Source organism: Lepidochelys kempii, chromosome 1, assembly GCF_965140265.1.
Source record: "Lepidochelys kempii isolate rLepKem1 chromosome 1, rLepKem1.hap2, whole genome shotgun sequence".
NCBI lineage: Eukaryota > Metazoa > Chordata > Testudines > Cheloniidae > Lepidochelys > Lepidochelys kempii.
In genome coordinates this window covers 220401795-220422656 of record NC_133256.1, presented here as the reverse complement: position 1 = coordinate 220422656, position 20862 = coordinate 220401795, and the positions used below count along the sequence as shown (strand labels likewise).

General features: G+C 42.4%; 1 protein-coding gene across 6 annotated transcripts in view; it reads left to right on the top strand.

The window, feature by feature from the left end:
- The window catches only part of VWF (von Willebrand factor), a 227620-nt gene that overhangs the window by 184011 nt on the left and 22747 nt on the right, over positions 1-20862 (top strand). For all 6 annotated transcript variants that reach the window (XR_012155350.1, XR_012155349.1, XM_073315040.1 and 3 more), the window contains exons 44-45: positions 14698-14808; positions 20460-20643. Coding sequence is in view for 4 of the 6 variants with exons in the window: in XM_073315040.1 (XP_073171141.1) it covers positions 14698-14808; positions 20460-20643 (295 nt within the window). In the remaining 2 variants the exon portion in view is untranslated. The remainder of the gene's footprint in view (positions 1-14697; positions 14809-20459; positions 20644-20862) is intronic.

Below are 20862 nucleotides of genomic sequence, written 5' to 3'. Positions count from 1 at the left end.
GAACTTGAGCAATTTTCAAATAGATGCCATTTTAAAAATACACTGCCACAAAAATCTTTCTTTCTTTCCTTAAGTCTGGACTTTCCCCAAAAATTACATTGGTCCAAGGCTCAGGATGGGCTCCAGTGTCTCAAAAACCATCAAGAGTAGAAGCAAGAGTGTTAAGCCACTGCAGGGGAGTCCCCTCTTTCCTGCTTGCATAAGGCATTTGTTTCTAGCCTTAGTAGGTTCTGAAATATCAGACCTTGAAATATCAGACTGGCTTTTGGCTCATAGCCATAATGTTGTCAATAAACTGTTCCTCTGATAAATCATTATTAATGCACAGCTGCAGGTTCTGTGCAAATCAACCCTAAGTATGAACATTGTAATCACTAAAAAGCTTTAACATTATCACAGAGGGCACCGTGGCAGCTTTCTTTGGGAATCTGCCATTTCTTCTGGTGTTTTAGTAAATTATCTGATGTGGCAGGACCTGTGCTTTTGCTGTCAGAACCTTCACAGTGGAGAACTCTACTTCTTCTAAACTTATTACTGATTTGCATTGCCCCAGCCAAAATAATTTCCCACTTTGTACTGGCCACAAAGCTCTTTTAGATCAGATGCAATCTCAGAGGAAGTCGTGCTAACATTAGGAAGCTCCTTAAACAGGGGATTGTTGTTATGATTTCTTGGTAAAGAAAAGCATGTTCAGGTACCACTCCCTCTTATCTATATCTCATCTATTAAGGCCAGAAGGAACCATTGCGATCATCTGGTCTATCCTCCTGTATAACACAGTCCATAGGGACTCCCCAAATTAATTTCTGTTTGAACTAGAGCATATTTTTTTAGTAAAACATCCAATCTTGATTTTTTTTTAAATGTCCACCACAACCCTCAGTAAGATTTTCCAATGTTTAATTACTCTCACTGGTAAAAATTTGTGTCTTATTTCTCGTCTGAATTTGTCTAACTTTATCTTCCAGCCCTTGGATCTTGTTATACCTTTGTCTGCTAGACTGAAGGAGCCCTCTATTATCAAAGTTCTGTCCCCCATGTAGATACTTATAGACTGTGACCTAAGTTACCCCTGAACCTTTTCTCTGTTAAGATAAACAGTTCAGACCTCCTGTGCGTCTCCACCACTGTTCATAAATAAGGCTGGCATCAAGACTGACAATGAGCTAGCCCTCATCTTCCACAGATTCTGTATGTAAATGTACACACTACCAGCTTCTTAACTCAGGTCAGATACACCACTGCCTCTATCCCACCTCTTTTGAAATCCTTATTCATTTCTTCATCTCCTTTCTCTGTGGTTCCCAGCCCAAGGTCTCCAGAATGGGCAGAGTTCAGCTGGCTACCTTCTTAGATGACAAGTGCATCTGCAATGAGACAATTTCTAAGTGTGTTTCTGCACCATGCATCCCTACCAGTGGGAGCAATGGTGGAAGCTCTCATATAGAGGGGGCTCAGGTGCTATTACGGCTGTGCTGCCTAATCCTGCTGAGGATAAGATTGGATGACATGGTGTAATACCTCCTTCCCCCTCATATACTGTCCATGCTACAGCTTCTACCACTAGAAGGAGGGGAAAGCTTACAAATTTCCCCTAGTATAAACACAACCAGAAAAAAGATGTCCAAGCACATCATCCTCCCATCTCCAAATGATTCTGGTGGGTCCCCATTCATAGAATCACAGAAATGTGGGACTGGAAGGGAACTCGATAGGTCATCTAGTCCAGTCCCCTGCACTGAGGCAGGACTAAGTATTATCTAGACCATACCTGACAGGGGCTTGTCTAACCTGTTTTTGGAGACCTCCAGTGACAGAGATTCCACAGCTTCCCCAGGTAATTTGTTTGTGCTTAACAACCCATACAGTTAGGACATTTTTCCTAACGTCTAACCCCCTTGCTGCAATATAAGCCCATTACTTCTTGACCCGTCCTCAGTGGTCAAAGAGAACAATTTGTCACCCTCCTCTTTATAACAACCTTTTACATACTTGAAGTCAGTTATCATGTGCCCTTCAGTCTTCTTTTTTCCAGACTACACAAACCCAGTTTTGTCAATCTTCCCTTGTGGCTCACATTTTTTTAGATCTTTTATAATTTTTGTTACTCTCTTTGGACTTTCTCTAATTTGTCCATGTCTTTCCCAAAGTGGTGCCCAGAATTGGACACAGTACTCCAGTTGAGACCTTTTCAGTGCTGAGTAGAGTGAAAGAATTACTTCTTCTTTGAGTGATGGTCCCTATATATATTGTATAAGTGGGTGCGCATGCACCTGAGTCTAGAAGGTTTCAGAGTAGCAGCCGTGTTAGTCTGTATTCGCAAAAAGAAAAGGAATACTTGTGGCACCTTAGAGACTAACACGTTTATTTGAGCATAAGCTTTTGTGAGCTACAGCTCACTTCATCAGATGCATTCAGTGGTAAATACAGTGGGGAGATTTATATACATAGAGAACATGAAACAATGGGTGTTACCATACACACTGTAAGGAGAGTGATCACTTAAGCTGAGCTATTACCAGCAGGAGAGTGGCGGGGGTGGGGGGACCTTTTGTAGTGATAATCAAGGTGGGCCATTTTTAGCAGTTGACAAGAAGTCTGAGGAACAGTGGGAGCTTTGGGGGGAATAAACATGGGGAAATAGTTTTACTATGTGTAATGACCCATCCACTCCCAGTCTTTATTCAAGCCTAAGTTAATTGTATCCAGTTTGCAAATTAATTCCAATTCAGCAGTCTCTTGTTGGAGTCTGTTTTTGAAGTTTTTTTGTTGTAGAATTGCAACTTTTAGGTCCGGTCATTTGATTACAAAGAGATTGAAGTGTTCTCCAACTGGTTTTTGAATGTTATAATTCTTGATGTCTGATTTGTGTCCATTTATTCTTTTGTGTAGAGACTGTCCAGTTTGACCAATGTACATGGCAGAGGGGCATTGCTGGCACATGATGGCATATATCATATTGGTAGATGTGCAGGTGAATGAACCTCTGATAGTGTGGCTGATGTGATTAGGCCCTATGATGGTGTCCCCTGAATAGATATGTGGACACAGTTGGCAACAGGCTTTGTTGCAAGGATAGGTTCCTGGGTTAGTGGTCCTGTTGTGTGGTGTGTGGTTGCTGGTGAGTATTTGCTTTAGGTTGGGGGGCTGTCTGTAAGCAAGGACTGGCCTGTCTCCCAAGATCTGTGAGAGTGATGGGTCATCCTTCAGGATAGGTTGTAGATCCTTGATGCGTTGGAGAGGTTTTAGTTGGGGGCTGAAGGTGATGGCTAGTGGTGTTCTGTTGTTTTCTTTGTTGGGCTTGTCCTGTAGTAGGTGACTTCTGGGTACTCTTCTGGCTTTGTCAATCTGTTTCTTCACTTCAGCAGGTGGGTATTGTAGTTTGTCTCTGTCTGAGGGGTTGGAGCAAATGCAGTTGTATCGTAGAGCTTGGCTGTAGACAATGGATCGTGTGGTGTGGTCTGGCATGTAGGTAGGAATAGCGGTCAGTAGGTTTCTGGTATAGGGTGGTGTTTATATGACCATCACTTCTTAGCACCGTAGTGTCCAGGAAGTGGATCTCTTGTGTGGACTGGTCCAGGCTGAGGTTGATAGTGGGATAGAAATTGTTGAAATCATGGTGGAATTCCTCAAGGGCTTCTTTTCCATGGGTTCAGATAATGAAGATGTCATTAATGTAGCACAAGTAGAGTAGGGGCATTAGGGGACGAGAGCTGAGGAAGTGTTGTTCTAAGTCAGCCATAAAAATGTTGGCATACTGTGGGGCCATGCGGGTACCCATAGCAGGGCCGCTGATTTGAAGGTATACATTGTCCCCAATTATGAAATATTTATGGGTGAGGACAAAGTCACAAAGTTCAGCCTAGAAGGTTTTCCTAATGTCCATTGACCCACACATGCATTGTGTGTCCCCTCATGCTCACAGCCAAGGGAATAATAGTTTGTGTGGGTTGATGCCTCTCCAATTCCCTCTTATAGCTGCATGGCCTGAGACAGAACTGCTGTTCCTTCGGGCTTTTAGTTCTTGCTAAGAAACTGACTTCTATCCATTTGTATATAGTCGTTTATAGTTGTTTAGAGTGTAGATAGTAGTTGTAGGATTAGTAGTAGGTTAGTAATGATAGTCATCCTCGTTTGGGGAATGTTTACACCCCTTGGGGACTATGCCACACATTCTGGGATTTAAAAAACTGTCTCTCCTGCCTGTGCTCATTCTTAGTGAGTGACAAATAGCAGAGATGTCTTTAGTGGCTCGATGAGGCTCATATCGCAGCTCATTGCTCCATCTGCAAGTCCTTCCCACCACAGACCCAGGAAGCTCTGGAGCGCCACCTATGTAAATTCCTCATGGAAGAAACAGTGAGACCATGTGCTCATTCTGATCTGAGACTGTCAGAATTGCTGGTACAGCCATCTCACTAGCAGTGAGCACTACCTCCGACCTCTTCCCGTGTACTGGATCTGGCAGTACCAGTGGTGGAGGACAAGCCCAGACGTGAGATCAAGAAGCGCGCTCATGGACACAAGAGCAGGTCCCCACAGTGGACTGCCACTAAGTGCAGCATTTCCTCCCTGAGCTGTGCCAGGTTGGGTGAGATGTTGCACCTGCAGACGACTGCACCAGTGCCCAAATTTCCCTGGGTGGAGGGAAAAGTTTGGTGCAAACGCGATCCAACAGTACCAGCAGCCACCCTGGTAGCTACCTGTTCAGAGTGCTCACCAGTGCATGCACTGCCTGTCCTGCCTCCACTTCCGTGCTGCTTGGACAAGCCAGCCCCACAAACGCCACCTGAATCCTCTGGTATTTCCCTGGGCACGCCTAGGACTCCTGGCCACTCAGAGCACCTTCTCCTGGCAGCGGAGCTCATTCTCTCCCATGTTCTATTGTTCTCCAACAACATCGCCAGGGTCGTGTACATAAACAAGCAAGGCAGCGCCAGGGCTCCCACCCTCTGCTCCACGCCCATCCACCTTTGGAACTGGTGCATCAAACACCATGTAACGCTCCAAGGCACGTACCTCCTGAGCACCCAAAATGCCCTAGGAGACATGCTCAGCAGGACTCTCTTCCTCAACCACAAGTGGGAGTTACACAACATCACACACCGATACCTATTCCACCAATGGGGCACCCCATGGTGGGACCTCTTTGCCACCTGCAAAAACTGAAAGGGGAACCATGAGAAGGATTTGCAGGGTGAAGCTATTCTCCTCTCCTGGACAGGCAACCTCCATTACACCTTTCCCCCTATTCACTTCCTCCCATATGTGTTATGCAAGATCTGGCAGGACCGAGCTACCATAATACTTATAGCCCTGTTCTGGTCATGCCAGTTCTGGTTTACAGACCTTCTTAGACTTGCCACCTGCACACCACTCCACCTCCAGACACGACTGGATCTTCTCGTACAAGATCAGGGCCAACTCTGACACCCCAATCTGGGCCCCCTTCATCTCATGGCGTGGTATTTGGATGGGGCTCGGGGTAGACAGGGTGTGCCTGGTGAAATACATCCTCCTCCAGAGCAGGGCATCCACCAGGGCCTACTACAGAGCTAAATGGATTCACTTCATCGCATGGGCTCATTGCCATCACCATCCACTGCATTATGTCTATTCCTAGCGTCCTCGACTACCTTCTTAATCTCAAAACATTGGGCCTTGCCCGAAGCTCTGTACAAGTTCACTAAGCAGCTCTCAGTGCCTTTCTCCTGCCTATGCATGGCACCTCCGGGTTTACACATCCTACCACCGTCTGTTTCATGAAGGGTTTATTATGGACAGATGACTAGGGAGGAGTATAAAAATATTGCTTGCGCATGCAGGGGTGTAATCAGGAAGGCCAAAACATAACTGGAGTTGCAGCTAGCAAGGGATGTGAAGGATAACAAGAAGGGTTTCTACAGGTATGTTAGCAACAAGAAAAAGGTCAGGAAAAGTATGGGACCCTTACTGAATGGGGGAAGCAACCTAGTGACAGGTGTTGTGGAAAAAGCTGAAGTACTCAATGCTATTTTTGCCTTGGTTTTCACAGACAAGGTCAGCTCCCACACTGCTGTCCTGGGCAACACAGTATGGGGAGGAGCTGAGCAGCCCTCAGTGGTGAAAGAACAGGTTAAGGACTATTTAGAAAAGCTGGATTTGCACAGGTCTATGGGTCCAGATCTAATGCATCCGAGGGTGCTGAGGGAGTTGGCAGATGTGATTGCAGAGCCATTGGCCATTATCTTTGAAAACTCGTGGTGATCGGGGGAGGTCCTAGACAATTAGAAAAAGGCAAATACAGTGCCTATCTTTAAAAAAGGGAAGAAGGAGAACTTGAGGAACTACAGACGGGTCAGCCTCACCTCAGTCCCTGGAAATCATGGAGCAAGTCCTCAAGGAAACCATTTTGAAGCACTTGGAGGAGAGGAAGATGATCAGCAACAGTCAACATGGATTCACCAAGGGCAAGTGATGCCTGACCAACCTGATTGCCTTCTATGATGAGATAACTGGCTCTGTGGAAAGCAGTGGACGTGATATATCTTGACTTTAGCAAAGCTTTTGATACGGTCTCCCACAGTATTCTTGCTGGCAAGTTAAAAAAGGTATGGATTGGATGAATGGTCTATAAGGTGGATAGAAAGCTGGCTAGATTGTCAGGCTCAACGGGTAGTGCTCAATGGCTTGATGTCTAGTTGGCATCCAGTATCAAGCAGAGTGCCCCAGGGGTCGGTCCTGGGGCCGGTTTTGTTCAACATTTTTATTAATGATCTGGATGATGGGATGGGTTGCGTCCTCAGCAAGTTCGCAGATGGCACTAAGCTGCGGGGAGAGGTAGATACATTGGAGGGTAAGGGTAGGGTCCAGAGTGACCTAGACAAATTGGAGGATTGGGCCAAAAGAAATCTGATGAGGTTCAACAAAGACATGCAGAGTCCTGCACTTATGACAGAAGAATGCCATGCACCGCTGCAGGCTGGGAACTGACTGGCTAAGCGGCAGTTCTGCAGCAAAGGACCTGGGGATTATAGTGGACGAGAAGCTGGATATGAGTCAGCAGTGTGCCCTTGTTGCCAAGAAGGCTAACAGCATATTGGGCTACACTAGTAGAAGAAATGCCAGATTGAGGAAAGCGATTATTCCCCTGTATTAGGCACTGGTGAGGCCACATCTGGAGTATTGCTTCCCGTTTTTGGCCCCCCACTACAGAAAAGATGTGGAAAAATTGGAGAGAGTTCAGCGGAGGGCAACAAAAATTATTAGGGGGCTGGGGCACATGACTTACAAGGAGAGGCTGAGGGACCTGGGCTTGTTTAGTCTGCAGAAGAGAAGAGTGAGTGGGGATTTGATTGCAGCCTTCAACTACCTGAAGGGGGGTCCCAAAGAGGATGGAGCTAGGCTGTTCTCAGTGGTGGCAGATGACTGAACAAGGAGCAATGGTCTCAAGTTGCAGTGGGGGAGGTCTAGGTTGGATATTAGGAAACCCTGTTTCACTAGGAGGGTGGTGAAGCACTGGAATGGGTTACGTAGGGAGGTGGTGGAATCTCAATCCTTTAAAGGTTTTTGAGGCCTGGCTTGACAAAGCCCGTGGTGGGATGATTTATTTGGGGTTGGTCCTGCTTTGAGCAGGGGTTGGACTAGATGACCTCCTGAGGTCTCTTCCAACCCTAATCTTCTATGATTCTAATACTTTCCCACCAGTGCTCAAGGCCACACCCCATGAGACATCAATCTCATCCTGTCTGCCCTCACAAAGCCTCTTTGTGAGCTGCTGGCAATGTGCTCCCTTTTCCACCTCTCCATGAAGGTGATATTCTTGGTAGTCTTACCTTAGCTAGATGGGTCAGTGAACTGGTGGCCATGATGGCGGACTACCCTTACACCGTCTCCCACAAGGATAAAGTTTGCTTATGACTTCACCCGAAATTCCTCCTAAAGGTAGTGTTGGAGTTCCACCTTAATCAGTGCATCTACCTACCTGTTTTCCACCCCAAACCACATGCCTCCCACATGGACAGGGAGCTCTGCACTCCCTGACGACCACTGTGCACTGGCATTCTACCTCCACTGGACTCCTTCCTTTTTCACATCGCTGAAAATATTTGTGGCCATCACTGACCAATCCAAGGACCAAGTCCTCCCCTCCCAATGAATCTCCAAATGGGTCTCTGGTTGCATCCACAAATGCTGCACACAATCCAACGTACCACTGCCTGATGGAGTCACAGCGCACTCTATGCAAGCACAAGTGACTACAGCAGCCTGCCCCTCAGACATCTTCATGACAAGACATCTGTTGTGCAACAACCTGGCGCTCCATCCCCACGTTCACGACCCACTACATCATTTAGCAAGCGGCAGCTACAGATGCTGCTGTGGGCCAAGCCATACTGCAGACTTCATTTCCTATCGCATCATTGCACCCACCTCTGCACTGACCACTGCTCGCTAATCACCCATGTCTGGAATGCAGATAGGGACCATCGCTCGAAGAAGAAGAAGGAGAGGTTATTTACCTGTTACTGGAGGTTCTTTGAGATGTGTGATCCCTATTTGTATTCCAGTCCCTGCCCTCCACACCTTCTGCTGCAGACCGGACTACTCAATGCAAGAGGGACACTGGAGAGGCTCGATGCACATGCGGGTCAACGGACACTGCTAGGAAAACCTTCCGGACTCACGCGCATGCTGTGCATGCACACCCACATATGGAATACAAATGGGGACCACACATCTTGAAGAACCTCCAGTTACAAGTAATTAACCTCCTCTTCTTGTGTCTTGCTTACAACACTTCTGCAAACACATCCCGGAATGATGTTAGCTGTTTTTGCAACGGTGTTACGTTGTTGATTCATATTTAGTTTGTTATCCACTATAACCCCCAGATCCTTCATGGTAAGATCAAGTTTGAAACTGACTTTGTTTTCAAAAATCTCCATTTATTTTGTGTGATATGTTTCTACACTTTTCATTAAAATGCACCTATTTCAAAGTGCTTGTACAGATATAAAAAATTAACAATGAAATAAAATCCACCCTCAAAAGCTTTCCATTCAGATCAACTCCAACTTGCAAAATATAAATGGATTTGCTTTGACCTATGTCACGGCCCTCGTTTCTCTTTTCTCCCCTTCTCATTCTTTCTAGTGGCAAGGAGTTTCTGGGAGAGCAAATGGGTCATTGCTGTAATTGCTGAATCTGCCACTAGGAGGAGTAGTGTCTACACCTTACTGTTCTGGAGGTTTTTCAACATGATTTCTGTATGAGTACATCAAAATAGCTCTCTGGAGCATAATAATAATAATACAGTGGGTTACAATTTCAAAGGACTATACAAACACTAATTAATGTGAGGGGAACACCTGCTTTCATTCTTGCTTCCTGTCAGCATCCTTAAAATCAGGAACCTGGGTAAATGATATAAACATATTCAGTTTAAGGGTGATGTGATTATGAAAAGCGTTTCATACATAACGTTCAGTGATACACGTCTTAATCAGACCCATTTGGCTAAGTGTGTGTAAATCGATTATGAAAAATTTTCAGGTCTCTTGAGAACCGTGTTAAATTATAACACAAGAGCATTTAGAGCATTCATGCCGAGGCATGGTAAATGATGATTGTAATGGATGCTGACCATGAAATCTACTACTTTAATCTCCAGTATTTCAAACTGACATTTTTCTTTGAAGTAGCAAAGTTTGTCTTCTCCCATATGTTACGCATAACTGTAAAAGGCTAACATTATATTCATGAAAGATCAAAGAAAATATATTTTAAAGGAAGACGGTAGTTTGAGTGTTGACTGTGAAATGATCATATTTAGTAACCGTATAAATGACTTCGAAGATTGTTACGAATGCTTTGTTTTTATGGCATTAGCTCATTGCAGAACAAGGAACAATAAATCATAATGCTTTGAAGACTCATAAACTGGGGACCAGATGCTCAGCTGGTGTAAATCAGTGTAGCTCAATCAATAGAGCTGTGCTGATTTACACCAACTGAGGAGCTGGCCCTGAATATTTCAGCTTCATGCAAATAAATCCTATTGGATCTATCCCAGTCTCTCTCAATCTCTGATTATATCCCTTTAATCTGTGTCAGTCTGTAATATATCCATCCACATGGTATTTAAGTGCCAAATATTCATGGATTTTTAAGAAAAGTTCCTATTCTGAGGGATGATCTCCACTTTCTTTCTTTTCCACCCTATTGTTAAAGGGGGAACTGAAAGAGTCTCTATTCTGTTTGCAAAGACTCAGCATCCTCCTGAGGATGAAGTGTGCAGCAGCTCCCAGACCTCGCGGAAAGTTAGAATTAAAGAGAATATATGGAAATATGCCAAGTCACAGAATATGTGGATCCCTTTAATAACCTTAAGTAGTCAATGAATCAGAATGTAAAATCCTCTGTCACTTCTGAAGGGCATGGAATTAACTCGAGTTCCTCCTATGTTTATTGCAAACCTAACTCCAATTCAACAGAGTGTGAATATTCTCTATCCTGTGATTTTATCCATATGCTGTCACCTTCCCTTGTTGAGACCAACTCTGTCTCAGAGCCTGTGCTGGGGGAGAGAGTTGGTGTAACTAAACTCGTGTAAGTTTCCCCACAGCTGCTGCTTATTTTATTACTCCCAAGTCAGCCATGTGCACCCGCTCAAGTGTGAAGGATGATTTGTGTTCGTTATTCCTTACCTCCCAGGGCAATAGGATTTGTCAAACCCATAGACAGTGATCTTCATGTCAATGTGACAGACGCTTGGAAATTTACCACAGGCTCATTCTGAGTTTTGAATCTCTATTTGAAATGTGAACTCCAAATGTATAAAAGACCAGAGTGGAGGGGGGAAAAAGAAATAAAAACAGAAGATCAGTCCTTGAAAACAGGGGAACTAGCAGAATGTTGAGTCAGTGCAGTAAGTAGAAACTAGAACAAAAAGTGTCAAATAATGTTGCATCTCTGAATCACAAGTGGTCCCAGAACTATGGAGGATAGAGATGGTAAAGATTGTCTAGTCTGTCTAATCCAATCTATCCAGAAATTTTTGTGGCACTCATCACCATAGTATCTAAGAATCTACTAGAGGTCTGTCTACACTGCATTTGCAAACCCACTTCAGCGAATCAGAGCCCGGGTCTATAGACTTGGGTTCACATTACGGCACTAAAAATACCTGTGTAGACATTTGAGCTTGTGCTGGAGCTCAGGCTCTGAAGCCAGGGAGGGGGCAGTGTAGATGTACCCTTGATCATTTTGTCCATATATTGCCCAATGAAGAGTTGTTCCCAGCAATATATGTTCTAGTACTTTATCCAGTTGAGTTTCAGATCCCCAAACAGGCTTCCATCACTTCTTTGAGGAGGTTATGGAGCTGCCTAAAAAGAGCTTATTTTTCCTGATAGTCGTCATATATTTTCCTTTACTAAAAATTTAACTTGCACCCATTTGTGTCTTAAAACAAATAAAAGGAACTGTTTTTGAACTTGTGAGCTCTTACTTTCATGTTGTAAATAAATTGACTAATTCGTCTACTGGAGAACAATTCTTTATACTATTAGAGGAGACCTGGTATCCTAAAGGTATCCTAAATGAGCCAGATCCATGGAGGGTCTGACTTAGTTTCCAGTCCCACAAAGAGCCATGATGTCATTTGCTCCTCTAGCTGGGCCATTAGTTGTGGGAAAATGTATTTGTGAAAATTGTTGAGAATTCTGAAGCATATTTCAGATCTGCTATTTTCACCCCGTTTTCTTTGTAATTTCAGACCCCACAGCCAGAATCCACTGAATAAATTCTGAATGAATAAATAAATAAATAAGTAGCTAAATAAAGAAACTGAATAAATCCTGGGCAAAAGCAGCTTATTAACTTATTTTTATTTGTATATTTGAATTTATAACAAAGATAAAAAGCATCTGTCACATGCCTTTGGTGCTTCTGACATATATTTAACAAACAGAAGCAATGCAAAATAACATATTCAGCCGCACGACTTCACACACAATCAAAATTACACTACTAAAGATTCAGTCTTCCATTGTGATGTACGTGGGCAAATCTCTGTGCCCGCAGGAAGCCCCATTACCTTCAGAGTTCTGTCCACATGAATCACGCTGCAGGGCCAAGGCCTAAAATATTTATAGTAAAAGACATAATAAAAGTTATTCAAAAAGGGAACAGAAGCCATGTTTAAGTGACCAGTCATGGAGGTTTAATATCGAAAGATCAAATGTATAGTCTGTTTGCAAACTGTTTGCAGAATCTACAGGCTAAAATTTGTTCAGGTAAACTCTTCATCAGGCTGTTTTGAATTTCTGAGTTAAATACTAGAGCTAGAGGAAAATTTCCTGTTGAAAGATTTTTACCAGATATATATATTTTTTGGCAAAACAGAAATTCTTATGAAAAAAAATTCGTATGTTCATTGAACACTTTTGTTGAAAACCAAAAATGTTTTGGTTTCAAACTGAAAATTTTCAATGGAAACCTAAAAATCTGCAAAGAAAAATTATGACAAAAACAGTAGCAAAATGTGTTTTAATTGAAATGTTTCATGAGAACAAAATATTTCCCAAACAACTCTGTTAAATACATATGTTTGTGAAGATCTGTCAACTTTGCACTCGGATCTTCCCCATTCATTATTCCAGGTGGCTCATGCTTTCAGGTACAGCGATTGGGCTGTCCATGAAAAGAGGCTGATATTGACATTGGTTGGGCTAACTGTGGCGGGGACAGGAGTAATGGGGTCAAGGCTTCCAACATCCATGCAGAGCCTTCCTAAAAAGCAGCCAATCACTTTACAGATGTAAAACCAGAGTGAAAAGTGGCACTGAGCTTATTTAATATTTTAGTCCTCATCTCAAATTCAGGTCATCATGTTGCCAGCTCAGTATTGAAAGTAGAACTGCTCTATGCCCTATGGTACTCCATGCTTTTCAAACCCAGAGATGGAGAAATAAAGATCATTGCTTTCTTTCAGTGAGACAGATGCTCCAGTGTTTTATACAGTGTGGTGGTTGGTTATTTTACTTTCAAGGAAAGTAGTGGCCAAATCACCAGTGAAATGATCAGCTAATACATTTTTCTGCTCTGTATTCAATTGTCTGCAAACTGAGGAGATTGGCTATAACAACTCCGAATAGCTCTCCACCTTTGTTTGAGTGTAAACCCAGTAAGATGGCTGAATATATTAAAAAATGTTTCTGATTCACCCTTAATTGCGAATTCCCTCCTTTTTGTTGACTGTTCTGATTAACAACCATGGTGCTGCTAGAACAGTTCTTTCTTACATTTTCTTATTTAGTAAATAGTTGTAAATCAGAGCAAGGTCATTTTTTAAAAACTCCCGCAGTTATATAATGAGTGTTTTGTTTTTTTAAAAAATGGAGATGATAGAGTGATTCTTAAAGGTTTATTTCACCTGGGATTGACATTGGGTTTCTTCCCAAGACCTGCCCTATCCCACAGTTCTTTGCAGCCACTTGAGAGCTTCCCTCAGAGCTGATCGCTGTGAAAGCAAAAGAGTTGAGGCAGAAGAGGAGCTGCTCTGAGATTGGGTGGGACATGAGAGGAGAGGGAGAAGAGAGATGTGCTGCTGTTTTTCTTCCCTTTTGCTTTCTCCTACTGCACCATAGTGTCTGAGAGATTTTGCTGCTATTTTTCCCAATCCATAGGGTCCAAGCCAGTGGGCACCTCTTCATAACTAACCTGTGCATCGGGTGCCGTGACTTGGGAAGTCCTGGTATAGTGGACTTTGACAGGTCTTTTACAGCACAGAAAAGGAACAGATGAAATTGATATTATATAAAATAAGAGGAATAGGCAGGTAGAGTGCATTAATTTGCTCTTCCTCAGAACAATAGGGTAATGCAAAGTGCAGCAAATTTTACCTGGATAAAAGAAAATGCTTGTATACAATTAAATGTTGGAACTCACTGGTGCAAGATATTATTGAAAGAAATAGTTTAGGGACCAAAACATGCTCATTTTAATGTTACCTCAGCCTCCCTGTCCATCTTTCCTTGTTTGTCTCATTTATCTGTTAACTCTTGCCCCAATGTGCTTACAATCTAGATATGTGGCAAGACTTATCTCTTTTTTTTTATTGCATGATTTATACAGAACCTAGTGCAATTGAGCTCTGATCCTTATTTGGGGCCTGCCAGTGTTCCTGCAACACAATAATAGTAATAATAATAATGATGGTAATCCTGCAAAGTGCTAGGCACCATAGACTCTCATTGAATTCAGAGAGAGGCTGCTCAGCACTTCACTGGAGATGCTCATATCCTCTCAGGACTGGGCCCTTAGTAAGGTTCAAAATGGACTAGACACATGAATAAATAATGTCTGCAGTTACTCTAGTTAGTGGGAAAAAATCAATGGCTTCAGTAAACGAATCAGCAGCCGATAATCAGTTAGAAGTCTCCACCTGTAGTGAATAATATTGCACAATTATGAGGGTTTTTCACATTCTTCTGAAACACATAATATTGGCCACTTACCATGGACCGTTTATTCTGTTACAGCAATTCCTGTGTCCTTATAGTTTTGTTTAAACTGCACTATACAAGAAGAAATTGTACTATGACACAACGTTAACGTTAAGTGTCTCTTGCAAATATATCATCATCAAACTTCTCATTGTCTTATGTGGCTTTCTAATATAACTACAATCACTACCTTGTTCTTCTCTTCTAGGGATATACATATGTCAGCCAGGAAGGGGAGTGTTGTGGAAAATGTCAGAAGACTATGTGTGAAGAGCAGAACTCATGGTCTCGAGGGGATGTAGATGTTCGTTTGCATGAGGTAAGGTCAAGAGTTCCATGCTGCTAACAATGTGCTCAGTCCTCCTCGTTTAGGAGATGGGACTAAAACGTTTTTCTCTTCTGGAGAAGAAGGGAAAATGTGCAGGTTGCTTATTGTGAACACAGATCAGCTGGTTGTCATGTCCATGTTTAGTTTATTAGGAGTAGTAATACCAGTTCACATCTTCAAATGTATGTTACAAATTTAAAGTAAACCTTACAATGCTTCTGTGCGTGAGATATTATTATGCCCAGCTGAGGCATAGAGCGACTAAGGCTCCTTGTACGCTATGAGCAAGGGGGTGTGGTTCCCAACTTGCCTACACGTACTCTCTCCACAGGCAGCAGCACTGGGGCTCCGTGCTGAGTACGTACCCACAGGGTGAAGCTGGATTTGTACTCCGCATGGCTATCCTGTGCCTCTGAAGCTGCTCCCTGTAACTACTATTCATTCTTGGGCTGGCTGTCATCGAGTTAGAGCGAGTAGGTGCACAGGAGCTGAGAATCACATCTCTACCTTGTAGCATAGACATAGCCCCGGGTGACTTGCCCACAATCAAACAGCAAGTCAGTAGAAGAGGAGGGACTCTTCCAGTACCGTGCTCCAAAGTCTCTTAATCTTAATGTTTTAGGCTCTGTTAACCTGAGCCGGTAGTAATACACTTGGTTCAGACGCTACAGTCATACATTGTATGACAAGAAAGGAGCATCACGATCATCTAGTCCAACCTCCTACAGAACACAGACCATAGAACATGACATATTAATTCCTGCATTAAGCCCATAGCTTCTGTTTGAGCTCGCGCATATCTTTTAGAAAGACCTCCCACATATTAGTGACACTAAAAAAAAAGGAACAGGAAGACATTAAACCTTCCTGAATATAGGATAACCTATCCAAATAATTTAGTCAGGAAAATATTTGCATTTTCCCCCTTGCCTTAAAAATAGTTTATTGCTTGGATGTGAACCAATAAGCACTGATTCAGTAAAAAAATTAAGCATGTGTAAAAATCTAATTAAAACCCATGAGACTTAAACCCATGCTCAGAGCTGGGCAACATTTTTTAAAACAAATCATTTATTTACTGCAAAATGCAGTTTTGGGTTGAGCAAAACTATTTGCAAATTTGCCACACATTGGCAAAACGAAAAAATGGCAGGCCTAAAGTCATCAGCAGACTTAGATGCCATTCACAAAAGAGGAGGAGGTATCCCCTTTATAAAACTGTGGCTAGAGCACTCAGCTGGGATGCAGGAGGCCACCATTTCAAATCTCTGCTCTGCATGATATGGGTAGGGATTTGAACTTGGGTTTCCCCCATTACAGGTAAGGGTCCTGACCACATGGCTATGGGATATTGTGGTGTGGGTCTCTCTCAGTTGTCCTGTTGAAGCTGTTCCACTTCGTATAAATAATTAAGTATTCATTGGAACAGGGACTGGAACCCAATTCTTCCCCCTCCCAGATGAGTCCCCTGACCACAGAGCTGTAGGGGGGCACACCTCCATCATCTCTGGTGGTTTTGTGAATGGCATTTCCGAATTTTCTTTGCTTTTAATAAAAAAAAACAGTTTAAAATTTCCCAAATTAAAATGAAACATTTCATTTTGGGTCAAAATTATTGATTTGTTTAGCCAATAAAACTGATTCTGGGGGGAGTGTCAATTCAAAACTCTTTAAAAAAATTTTTTTGGTTTGTGCAGTAAACCAAAAAGTCGATTATTTGGACAGTTCTATCCATGCTTAACTTTAAACATATGTTCTGGTGCTTTGCTAAATTGAGTCCCTTATGATTCTCCCCCAAACATTCTAATTCAAAATATTTTGGCTTTTTTTTTTGCCTTTAAAAATGTAAATAGTCCTTGTTGCTTCTGAAATTTGACACAACACTGAGACAGCACACATGGTTCTATGTTCCTGAAGTCATAGCACTTTGTTATAAAACATGCAGCCCCATAGCCTCAACATTCCTGCAGTATGAGTGCTGTTGAATAACAATGAGCTGCTATAAAAACACACGCTCCCTTCTTGCAGATCAGGTGGAATTTAATGGCATCAGAGAGTTAAACTGCTAATGTCTGCTGTTGGTAAACGTGGGCATCGAATGATGTAAACTGAGTTTTTCTTAGCCTTTGAAAGTCAACCAGTCATACTGAAAAGAAGTGATTTTTTTTTTATAGCTCTCAGTCAGTTCTGGCTGTAAACACCCACATCCACTGTTCAATATTTCAAAACTCGAAAGGACCATCTCTCTGTCCTTTGTGTGTATATAAGATTAGAACTTTACTATGGATGGCTCAAGAGACCGGTACGACGATACTGACCACCGTGAACACTTATTCATCTGTAGGTTGTCAGCTCAATCTATCTGAGGTTAGACGTGACGTAAAGATATTACCATGTGAAGTCTGTGCACTGGACTGTTTGAACTGAGTAGCTGGTGTCACTGTGCTTCAAGCAGGACATCACATTTATATATTCATTGGCACACTCAGTGATGCCAGGAATTGAATGGGGATGGAGATAGAGCTGTGCAAATAACAGATTTTTCGGTTTGCTGGCAATTCCAAAAAACTGAAAAATAAATCCGTTTTGAGTTGAATTGAAAACTAATGGTTTTTAAAAAAATTTCAGTGAATTAAAAAGTTGAAAAAAAACATTTCAGGTTGAACACGACATTTCAATTCAATTTCAAGCATTTTTTAACATTTTTTTAAAATGCATGAAATTTCAAAACGAAGGCCCATTTTGAACTGAAAAATCAAAATGTTTTATTTTGAAAATGTGAAAACAAAACTGCTTTTGACAAACATGCAGATCTTTTGACAGCTCTAGGTGGAGAGTGAATTCTCTCTTCCCCCCACTAAAAAGAGTCTCAGAGTTGAAGCACATTTCTGGGGGATAATAATAAGAAGCCAGTACTGTGGTTGCCCCTGCTGCACTTGTCTGCTCAGAATAACATTTTATTTTCAGGTTTCAGAGTAGCAGCCGTGTTGGTCTGTATTCGCAAAAAGAACAGGAGGACTTGTGGCACCTTAGAGACGAACACGTTTATTTGAGCATGAGCTTTCGTGAGCTACAGCTCATGAATGCATCCGATGAAGTGAGCTGTAGCTCACGAACGCTTACGCTCTAATAAATGTGTTCATCTCTAAGGTGCCACAAGTCCTCCTGTTCTTTTTATTTTCAGCACCACATTGAGTAGAATTTCTTTGTGACTGTTCCAGAGAGTTCAACAGTAAATGAATAGCTGGAAAAAATGTAATAAAGGAAAAAGCCCAGACCCCATTTACATATGCAGCAGACATCCCACTAGTCTTCAAAGCAAGGTGGATACCGGTTTTCTTTTTCCCTTCATTTACGTATTTCTTCAGCCTAATCATTTTGTTCTGCTCTTAACCCTGCGAGCCCTTGGCAAGCCTCTACCTGCCCTAGTAGCATTAAATTGCCGAATCCTGTGCAGCGGCTGGGGATCAAAACAGTAGGGAAGGAAAATGGTAAGTTAAAGATATTAGAATGCTAGACCTTCCATTCCTCCTGATTCTCCTCCCCAGTTTATAACAGATTTGCTAAACCGCTTCCACAGTTACCCGTATGGCTGTCTACAACTATTCGGTGCGAATTCTTCATTGCATTTTTTTCAGAGAAAATCAGCTTCTTTCCTTAATACTACTATTACTCATAATTAATCAATAATAAATAACGCAACAGCGCAAAGTCTTCACCTCTCACATTTTAACTGAGGGCAGTCCTATGTACCAACATCATTCTCTGCTTTACATATCAAGCTGTCAAAGAAACATGCTGTCATCTTCCACTGCATCTAATATCTTTTACCATCCTAGATAAAACATAGAATCCATATCTACTGAGGTGTGTAATTGTGTTTCTTTCCACCCATTAACACTGAAATAACTCATCAGGTGACAGAAAAAAGAGGACTGACTTTCCCAGTGTCTCCTACATTGAAGGTTGATGGTCTTCTTAGTATTAGACAATGAGAGCCCAATTGCATTTACACTAAGGCCCCTTGACAACACTCTGGCAGTAAGTTACATGTACACCCACTCTAAAGACCCTTTATGCTGCCAGATTTGTGTAAATGACTGTGAATATTTATCAGCCTTTTTTTCTAATGAATATTTCTAATTTGGACATATTTTGCGATGAGTTCTACCTTTATCTTCTATCTGCTAGAACCAAGGTGATTTTTCTCAGCCGAAAAGCCACAAACTAAAATAGCTTATGGTCTTTAAGCTGTAATTATGAGGAATGATTTATTATGTATTTATTTTAATTTGATTTTTTTTTAAATGTACCACATCATGTGTCTCATAGTGAACGGGGAAACATCATTTAAAAAAAAAAATCTTGCAAGGGGCGTGGCTCTTCCTCATCTCTCATTAAGAACGACTCCCATTTCTAAAGCTAGACACGTGCTTCAGTACCGTGCTGAATCAAAGCCAATGTCACTGGGAGTTAGTCACTGGCAGTCTTACAGGACTGAGCCCTTTAGATCTTTCCCAAGAAGACAAAAGAAAGAGAGACGTTCCCAGAATATCTCTATTTAGAGAACATGTTCAATGGCTCTCAGAATCCCAGGCGCTCACACATCTCTAAGGTGCCACAAGTACTCCTTTTCTTTTTGCGAATACAGACTAACACGGCTGTTACTCTGAAACCTGACATTGCTGTCAGTCGTTTGCTTTCTTTGCTTGTTCATGGCACAGATGGGAAGCCAATTTCATCTTCAGTTCCCTTCCCAAGGTTCTGAAATGATTCTTAATTGTAGTCAATCTTCCTTCACTGTTGGTGTTTGGGCCACTGTGGATGACAGCTACAGTGGGAAGTCCCAGTTCTATCTGGCACGCTTAAGTATTAGAGCTTTAATAGTATTCCACATTTGTATAGTGCTTTAGCTCTTGAAAGCATTGTATAAACATTAACAATGTTAGATTTCAGTGAGCCCCAGAATCCCATGGTTCGTGCTTTCACTAGGCAAATGTGGGATTGCACAGAACCGAGACTTTGGCCTGGCCTCTGTCAGCACCTCCTCCCATCATGCAACTATAACCCCTTTTTTCTGGCCTGCTGTGGCATCCCTCCCTAGCAGTATGATCTTGAGGGTCCCACTCTTTCTCACCCAGTGGCGAGCACCACCATCTGTATCTAGCAACAAGGACCTGACCCCTTTCTCCATTCACTAATCCTTTCTGTCCAAAGTCTGCCTCTGTCTCTGTAAATCTGAATTCCCAGACAAATCTGCCATAGTTACTCTGAATCCAGAGCAGCCACCAAGAGCAATTTTTAAGTTAAATCTAGTAAATAGTCCCCCTGCACACATTTTTCATGCAGTTAAATTTCTCCTAAATCTGTCGCTGTCACCCCTAAATTCTCTAATCTATTCAGCAGTCTATTCCATGACCTCACAGTCCACACCAAGATTTAGGGAGACTTGTGTGGTGACAGGAGGCTACCATGGGCTTTACGAAAATGCTGAGAGTTAAAGCACAGGGAGTAACTGCTTGGGTCTGTGTCCAACAGCTTAAATAGATGGTCACTTTGGGTTTGTTATGGCACCCCCTCCTCTATCCACTGCACAAACACTACCAACTCCTCCTAACCCTTTTGCAATCTCCCATGCTTAGGTCGGCACAGAGTGGCGATCCCCCTTCAGCCCTTGCATTATCAACAAGTGTGTCCGAGTGAACGATGCAGTTTTTGTTGAGAAAAGGAACGTGTCATGTTCTCACATGGATACACCCACCTGCCATTTAGGATATGAGTTGCGCTGTGACCGAATAACAAATTGCTGTCCCTCCTGCCGGTGTGGTAAGTTTCACAACTGCTAAGGGCATCATCAGAGTTCGTGTTCTGTGGCTTACTCACTGATTTTGTACATCTCATTAGGAACTTACAAAAATGCATGTTAGGGAAATGAATTTAATTTGAAGTTGTCCTGTAATATTGTGAATACAAACTGCAGCACCTTCCAGACAGTAGCAAACAGCCCTGGCTTTAGTTGAAGAAGAAATTCAAATTTGATTAGTT